The sequence below is a fragment of the Wasmannia auropunctata genome, unplaced genomic scaffold (genome assembly GCF_000956235.1).
Source record: "Wasmannia auropunctata unplaced genomic scaffold, wasmannia.A_1.0 LD334876.1, whole genome shotgun sequence".
Classification (NCBI taxonomy): domain Eukaryota; kingdom Metazoa; phylum Arthropoda; class Insecta; order Hymenoptera; family Formicidae; genus Wasmannia; species Wasmannia auropunctata.
Window position 1 is genome coordinate 19,414 of NW_012028014.1, and position 7,966 is coordinate 27,379.

At 31.6% G+C, this 7,966-nt stretch overlaps 2 protein-coding genes across 4 annotated transcripts; both read right to left on the bottom strand.

Moving 5' to 3' along the window:
• Positions 1-320: 320 nt before the first annotated feature.
• LOC105457949 (SPRY domain-containing protein 7) lies at positions 321-4,895 on the bottom strand. 2 transcript variants are annotated; one of them, XM_011702927.1, is made up of 5 exons: positions 4,236-4,895; positions 3,093-3,370; positions 2,848-2,950; positions 2,650-2,766; positions 321-698 (listed from the first exon to the last, which is right to left on the bottom strand). In XM_011702927.1, the coding sequence occupies exons 1-4, from the start codon at positions 4,336-4,338 to the stop codon at positions 2,669-2,671; spliced, it is 582 nt and encodes a 193-aa protein (XP_011701229.1). In that variant the 5' UTR covers positions 4,339-4,895; the 3' UTR covers positions 321-698; positions 2,650-2,668. The 2 variants fall into 2 exon arrangements, with proteins under 2 accessions (XP_011701229.1, XP_011701228.1); XM_011702926.1 differs by lacking the exon at positions 321-698 and having other exon boundaries at positions 2,451-2,766; positions 4,236-4,892.
• A 494-nt stretch (positions 4,896-5,389) lies between these two features.
• LOC105457950 (60S ribosomal protein L35a) lies at positions 5,390-7,570 on the bottom strand. Of its 2 annotated transcripts, none has more exons than XM_011702928.1 (4): positions 7,497-7,570; positions 6,756-6,992; positions 6,113-6,271; positions 5,390-5,459 (listed from the first exon to the last, which is right to left on the bottom strand). In XM_011702928.1, the coding sequence occupies exons 2-4, from the start codon at positions 6,987-6,989 to the stop codon at positions 5,436-5,438; spliced, it is 417 nt and encodes a 138-aa protein (XP_011701230.1). In that variant the 5' UTR covers positions 6,990-6,992; positions 7,497-7,570; the 3' UTR covers positions 5,390-5,435. The 2 variants fall into 2 exon arrangements, with proteins under 2 accessions (XP_011701230.1, XP_011701231.1); XM_011702929.1 differs by having other exon boundaries at positions 7,445-7,529.
• Between the last annotated feature and the right edge of the window lie 396 nt (positions 7,571-7,966).

Sequence of the window (7,966 nt, forward strand, 5' to 3'; positions counted from 1 at the left end):
CAAAAATGGTCCGGGTAAATTTTACCCTGGTGTGGTAGTCTAGGGTTAATAAAAACTTGGTGGATACATCTTTTGTAAATGATGAGTTAATGTAAATTATCGAAGATAATAAGAAAAATTTATTTTTAAATATGATAAAATGTTATTAAGTTTAAACAATTAAGTAAAAACAAGTTTCTCGTTTAAAAAAAAATCAGAATTACAATTTGGAGTATAAGAATATTGAATAATTATGATAGTAATAATTTTTTAATAATAAAATTAATTTACGTTGTGTTATATTCAAATATAAACATATTCGACAAACACTGCTAATTATTGCACAAATATTCTAACTAAAGAGATCAAGGTTTTTTTTAAATGATAAAGGGAATATGAGATCTCAAGTTATAATTTACATATCTTTTATAAAAACAAGTGACAGGGGCAATAACGATTTTTCAACGTTTGGCATATTTTATGCATACAATTCTTCGTATCAGCACATTTTTATAATTAAAAAAACGTAGATGTCAAATTACACTTTTGTAAATATATCTAAAAGTATATATTTTTTAAACAAATTATTTGCAGTATAATTGAAACAACTTCACAGTAGCTTTATGGAAATGTTTTATATTGTTCAAGTGAGATGGAATACTGATTATAGTAGGCCGTATGTTAATCGATGTATACGGTATGTTTCCGGTGGAAACGTTCTGAAAATGGAAGAAAAGGATCCATTTTCATCGTTGTTTTGCACACTTTGCTCGAGAGTAATCTCATTAACGGCTCTACATTCGGTTAATTTATAAAATATAGACTGCTACACTGTTCATTAATTATATCATTTTGTTAAAGCGGTGTTCAACATTCAGATAATTACATCATATATATATATATATATATATATATATATATACATATATTAAAACTCCCCTCCTCTTTACATATATTTCATAAAATTATTTAAATTATTTTATCGCAGGCCTACATTGTTTAGTTAAATGACAGTATAACGCATGCAATAGTATTGGATGATGATCATTATTTGTATATTAAAATAATCTGCTATACCTTTACAAGATTAGTATTGAAATTCCACATGCAATGAAAGTGCAATAAGGCAACTGCGATGGGTTACCATTATAAATATTTCATATCATCCAGTCATAATAAATATAATACAACTGTAGTAGCTTAGAATTATGTATCTAATAATTAGTTAATTACAAAGGCTCTCTTGAGGATATAATAATGGTCTTTCGAATGAATACAATATATATCTAGTAAATCATGTAGGAAACAGAGTGCCATAAAAATCTTGTATTTAAAGGAATTTAAAGGAACCGGTAAAAATAAACGGTTACGTTACACTCAATACGATAATAGAGAACTTTGTTATAGAAAATAATATAATTAAAAAAAAATAAATTGTTTCAATCGAATGACCTATTTATATATAACATAAATGCATAATGTTAAGCGTGTGACATTATTGATATTAATTGTTTAGAACTAATATTAAGGACCAAAGATTTGATGTTTCAGCAAGTATTGAGAGAGCTTGCAGCACAAACAATTATAAGAAACTTTTTATACGCGTCGTTAGATGAAAAGCTCATTATGTCGATGATAAGCGCCAGCGGTTATTTTAACGGTTCTCTCTTTAGCCGATCATTTTCATATCATGATTAAGGGCGCTTATCTAACTGTGATCGATTCTTATATCAGATAAAAGGAAACAATTTATTGGAAATATCTTTGATTACATTACATGCGATAGTATGCGATTTATTTTGGAAATGCGATAGAATTTTGTAATGATATGCGTGATCTCAATATATATTGTATTTGAAATATATATTTGTTTATACACAACAGTTGAATTGTTTAAACGTTTGTACGACTGACGATGATGTAAAAAGAGACGCAAGTTTTCGATATGTTAAGGTTGAAACATTAGCCGTAATGTTTAATACAATACTTATAGCGGGAGAAAGGAACTCAATGAAGAGAGATAGCTATAACGAGATGCCATGACACTAGCCTAATAAAGCGAACAATAGGCCTAAAGCCGTCGGTACCTTATTTAAGCCAGTGTATATACCATACCATTAGTTGTTTAAGGTTCAATAAATCATTATGTATACAATGCATACATATACGGACATATACATATATATATATATATATATATATATATTATATATTATTACACAAATTGTACACACATATTTATGGTTACATCTATTATTATACAATTATACAAAGGTATGTATAGTTATTGTAATATAGACATCGGATCGGAATAGAGCTAAATCTAACTCATTTGAACGTTCAATATTGTAAATCCTTTTAGTTTTTAATTTTAATAAAATCTGAAGAATTCTCTCTCAGTTAGTTATGTAAAATTTACTTATTACAAATTTTTATTCTGTAGAGAATAGATCGAAAAATAGATTCTCACATCGTTAGGCAAATCGTTTATTCCACGCTCCTCAATTAAATATATTATCAATGCAATTGTTATGATAAACACTGTTATAATTCCCTGCTTATAGTTTGTATCATTATTAGCTTAACATTCAACTTCAACATTCAACTTAGCTCAATGTTTAACGAAGTGGACGAGGAATGTTAATTTTGAGAATATAATGATCATTTTACTTTTATTTGTATCACCCTGCTAAAGCAATGATTGTTCCAACATTATTTTTTCGAAGCCCATTGGTGGAGTATGAATGAAATTTTCTAGAATTAAGTCCAAGATGGCTCCATCATCCACTGAAAGTTAAAATAATACAGATTACACATAAAAGTTAATCGTTGTATAACATGTTAGTTATTTATTAAAACAATAAACACCATATAATACTGGATAAATCCGTCCTTTTACACCTATAATTGGAGCGTTCATGGATTCTCCGTTTAAATAAAAATTCAATTCTACGTGGTCATAGGATACGCCCTAAAAAAGTTTTTGATTATTCAAATGAAATGACTGCAATAAAAAATCTTTTTAAAATAGAAGCATATATTATTTCTCTTGATTTTTCAAATTTTTGTTAACTTCTTCAAAATGTCAAAACTGAACAGCAGTGTGTACGTACAATGACATTCCCTTCCTGGACAGGATTTTGAATCTTGTGAAGTTCTTCCTCGTTGTGCCTTATAATACCATCGGAATTGAGCGCCCAACTTTCCGAGTCCTTGCCACCTATGGCGACATTGAGATCCGTATCTTTCCTAGCTAGTCCAATGCCCCATATACCGCCCTGCTGTATCTTCACTTCAAAATAACTTTTACTCTGAACGAGAGGAGCGTTTGTCAAGGCACCACCGCTCCCGCATATTCTTAGACCATTTTTCACTATTACTACCTCGTTTCCTGTATAGAATAGCATTGCAATTGTACATTATATTTTCCTGTCAAAGTATCTTTATACAAACTGAATATACATGTCTCAAAAATATCTCAGATTCACAAGTAAACTAGACACAAGTGTGTCTAAAAAATGTGCTAGCTTATCAGACATCTTATAAATAATTTCTAGAGTTTTTGCTGACATAGAATGTTATTATTGTAATGCTATTAATATTATTTTTATCTTTAATGAATATAAATACATATATACATATATATATATATATATATAAAATGTAAACAATATTTTCCAAATTTATAAGTGGAATTGGATGCAAATATTTAAAAGACTTGCTAATTTATCAAATATTTTATGGATGATTCCTGGAGCTTTTGCTATCACAAAATCAATGCTGTTAACGTTATTAATGTTACTTTTATCTTTAACGCAAGTGTTTGATATGCGTTTTGTGACAGCAAAAGCTCCAAGAATTATCCATAAAATATTTGATAAATTAGCATGTCCTTTAAATATTTTATATATATGCCTTTAATAGATACAGCAGATGTCTAGAGCTAGCTTATAGACGCAATTCTTGGAATTTTTGTTGTCACAGAATTGTCGCTGTAATGCTATTCATGTTCCTTTTTTAATGCAATGTCTGATTCACAGGTTAAAAACTTAATAATTCAGAAATTAAATATTTCCTTCAATAACAGTATTACAAGAACTGTGAAATCTTTAACAATTGCAGAAATTATTTTGCAAACATTCGTAGAAATCATAGTGAAAGGGAAGACGGAGAAGCAAAGAGATCACGATGCAAATTAGGCAACATGTCACGTCGAATTGATCGAGCCGATGCTCCTCGTCAGCGGTGACAATTACCCATGTGACTCGTGTCTAAGGCGATGGGGTTTTGTTCCCGTTTCGGTGCCTGAGTCGCGGCAAAGCCGAGGCCGTCGAAGCAGTTTCTCAGACAGCAGAACATCGTCCGCAATCGTTCTCGGGGTTTCACGTTTATAGAATCGCGTTTCAGAGATGCGGCGAACGCAACATCGTTAGATCAGGGAGAGAAATGGCCTTTTTTCCTGCTCCTCTTTTTTTCCTTTTCCGTTTGGAATGATCCGATGTTTTTGTTATTTGCCGAAAGCGGAATCCATTCGTAAACGTCCACGCATCCCAACTGGCGCAAATCCGCTCTATAGTCTATAGACGCTATTCAAGCCCACGCTGTCCACGCATAGGCAGGCCGCATGAAAATGGTCTCCTCTCTCTCTCTCTCTATCTTTCTCCGAGAAATCGCATTAGCGTGAATTATCGCGGCGGGCCCTCGTCGCGTGCCGTTCCATTATTCTGCAACTTTTCCGCGCTCTTTTTCGCCTTTAACAGCGAAAAGTTTTCCAAAAAAAAAAAAAAAACTTCAAGATCTGAAGTTCCTCAGCTTGACGTATAGTTTTAAGGTTAGATCGGATTAGGTTAGGTTAGGTTTCGTAGAGACTGCTCCGATATTCACTCTGTGCTGAAAATCTACAGTGCACGTGACGCATGCTATAGTTTTTTTTCAACACTAATAGGTGAACACATTGGAAACCAATCGTAAATGGCGATAAACAAATAGTTATGCGCGAACGTGCATACTCGACAATCGTGCGAGTCATACCTGAGCGGCAATTACAATAAATATTAGAAATATGAGAAAAATTGACAAACTTCATCACTTTTAATTTTATAAACCCAGTAAATACAGATTATAACTACAATATTGCAGCAACATTGTAGTATTTCTGTAATATATATAGCTAAAATGTTACAATGTTGCTGCAACATTGCAGTTATAATCTGTATTTACTGGGTAATTTAATTTTACCTTGTATTTAAGAAAAATATAGAGTCCAGATAATATTATACGTTAAGAGAATAATACTTGTTGCATTCAAAGAATTCAGTATTTAAGTTGATCCACGTCTCAGATCCAACATTGTTGATAAATTGAATAATTCTTAAATTAATATTATATTTTATATGCATGAAACAACAAATATTTTACCAAATTGGTATTTATTGATTTATATTATACAGAAAGGTTTATATTCGACTGGGATACAGCATCTGTAACAAAAAATGATTTGAATTAAACATCTCTGTGTTATGTACCCATGTGGATTAAGATCATCACATATGGAAAATATCCCATTTTTAACAATCGCCTTTATTTTTTTTTCAATTTTAAAAAGAAATTTTAAAAGTTGTGTAGTATAGTCTTAATATTGACAAATAATGATAAAATCAATTTGAAAAAAAAAAAATCACTTTTAAGGTCATATGAGGTGCGATTTTTTAAATAAAATTACATAATTTTTAAAAACATGATTCTTCTAATTATTCCGTACAAAAGTATTAAATAGAAGTATTAAAGAATTAAGTTTTTGAAATATTTTATATCAAAATATGTCAGAATAAAATATCTCGTGATTTAAACAAAATCGATTTTTCTCGAAAAATGATTTTGCCATTATTTATAGGAATCCCCTTTATAGGAGATCATACAACTTTTGTTTGAAACATTTTTTCTAAAATTAAAAAAATTTAGTGATTGTTTAAAACAACTTGTATAATATATGCAAACAATACATAATATGTATAATTGCAACATTTGCAGTAAATTACAGTAAAAAAAATGTGTATTCGTTTGCAAGCAATTTTTAGTTTAGTGTAAAATACAATAAATATTTATATAAAATTACATGAATTTTTTAACTTACAATCCTGATGCGATGGCCCATAGCCTTAGCCGGCAGATTCCTTTTAAACTTAGCACGTACTGATCCACTTGCACCATGAGGACGCGTCACTTTGCCCCAGATAGCCCTAACCTTAGTTTTTTTTGTAGTCTTTCCAGGTACTGGTGTCTTGTTCTTAGCCTAAAACAATTTCATATGTAAATTATCTACTGATAATCAAATCTTGCTAAACAATATTCTTAACTAATTTTTAAACTAATACTAAATCTATATTGTTATTGTAAATTCCATAAAGAAAATATTTTTAAAAAGCAAATTTTAACAATACAATTTTGTAAAAATTTTTTGTGTTTATCACTCAAGATCAAGTTTACAATGTAAAATAATTTTGTAGTAAAAAGTGTAATAAATTTAGTCTTTCAACTTTAAATTTTGAATTTAATGTTAGCTGATGTTAATTTCGTCTAAACTCTACAGTTGCGAGCCAGGTTGCTTAAAGCTTAGGGATTATGATTTAAAGCAGTGCCAGAAAGCAGTACCTTTTGTCATTGAAAAAAAGAGTAACAGTTTAGAGCGTAAAATAAAAAGGCTCGTTATACTTACAGATCGAAAACTAATTTGATTCATTTTTTCTTTCTTAGACAATATACCAAACAGGTCTTACTTTATATACATAGACGCATCGTTTTCCTACGTAGAAATCCGAATCCTTTTTAGTTCCGGCTCCTTCGATTTTGAGCAGGGCAGTATGTTCATGTTGATTGCGCAAACCGCGTTTGTAGCCGGTAAAAATTGCCTTTGCATATAGACGCCCGTGTCTCTTGAAAGGCCTCTTCCTCAGAGGCGTCTCCTCCGGAGCGCTTTCCTTCGTCTTGGCTGGTTTCGCCTTGCTCGTCATTTTCTAACAAGAATATAACTGTATAATAAAAAGCATCAACGTCACATATCTCAGTCAGCGATCTCTAACGAAAAAAAATAGAGAAAAGAAATAGAGGAAGAAAAAAAAAGAGAACAATATTTATACACCGAGTGTCACTTAATGAAGCACTATGAGGTTATGTGTGACAGAAATAACGAAGCAGAAAAAGATATTGTTAACAATTTTGTGAAATTGCCACGCGCCTAACACTCTAAATATTTATTAAACGCAATGATTAACAAGCGTGTATGCATTTCCTGCACCGCATACACATCTTGTCACAACGTGAACGCTAGATGCCACATGAAACGAATCGCGGTAATCCGCTGAAATCGCTGAAAATTAAGTGAAATATAACAAAGCGAATAGCCGCAAAGTAGCTTCACACAATATTATTCAAAGCACTTCAATTATTTTTACGAAAGATTAATTACATGTATTAAATTTTTATAATTAAATACAAGAATTCACTACTATAAAACGCACCAGACGTATACCATGAATTAAGAGAAACGGAACTTTACGTACTGGGTCTAGACACAATTAGTGCGTTCCAAAACTCTTTCAAAAAAGTGTTGCACCAGAGAATCAAGAGCTGCGTTCCGCAAAGCGCATCAATTCATGCGCATGATTTATGTTTTTATCTTTGTTTAACATTTGGTGAACAACAAGGATACCATGATCAGAGAGAAGCATGAGAGCTTTGAGTATATAAACATGGAGGGGGAATGTTGGTCCGAAACTGTGTCCAAGATGTGTGCGAGAGAGAAAGACGAGTAATATTCGTCCTCTCTGCGCATGCGTCGACGTTCGACAAACAGAGAGGACGAAGTATCACTCAGTGAGATATATAACATACTGGAGTGAGCCTTGGGGTGGTGGGGATGGCCGAACTGTGCAACAGTAGTGCGAGAATGACAGCCATGCAGCTTGGGAATATCTGCCTCACTTTAACT

What these genes read in the sequence shown, in the direction of transcription:
- LOC105457950 (XM_011702928.1), bottom strand. Translation starts at nt 6,989, where the DNA reads ATGACGAGCAAGGCGAAACCAGCCAAGACGAAGGAAAGCGCTCCGGAG. An exon ending in GATGCGTCTATGTATATAAA is followed by an intron (nt 6,272 to 6,755) that starts GTAAGACCTGTT and finishes AAATTGTTTTAG; the next exon opens with GCTAAGAACAAGACACCAGT. An exon ending in TGGGCCATCGCATCAGGATT is followed by an intron (nt 5,460 to 6,112) that starts GTAAGTTAAAAA and finishes TTTTTGTTACAG; the next exon opens with ATGCTGTATCCCAGTCGAAT.
- LOC105457949 (XM_011702927.1), bottom strand. Translation starts at nt 4,338, where the DNA reads ATGTTCTGCTGTCTGAGAAACTGCTTCGACGGCCTCGGCTTTGCCGCG. An exon ending in CTTAGACACGAGTCACATGG is followed by an intron (nt 3,371 to 4,235) that starts GTAATTGTCACC and finishes TATTCTATACAG; the next exon opens with GAAACGAGGTAGTAATAGTG. An exon ending in TCCAGGAAGGGAATGTCATT is followed by an intron (nt 2,951 to 3,092) that starts GTACGTACACAC and finishes AAACTTTTTTAG; the next exon opens with GGCGTATCCTATGACCACGT.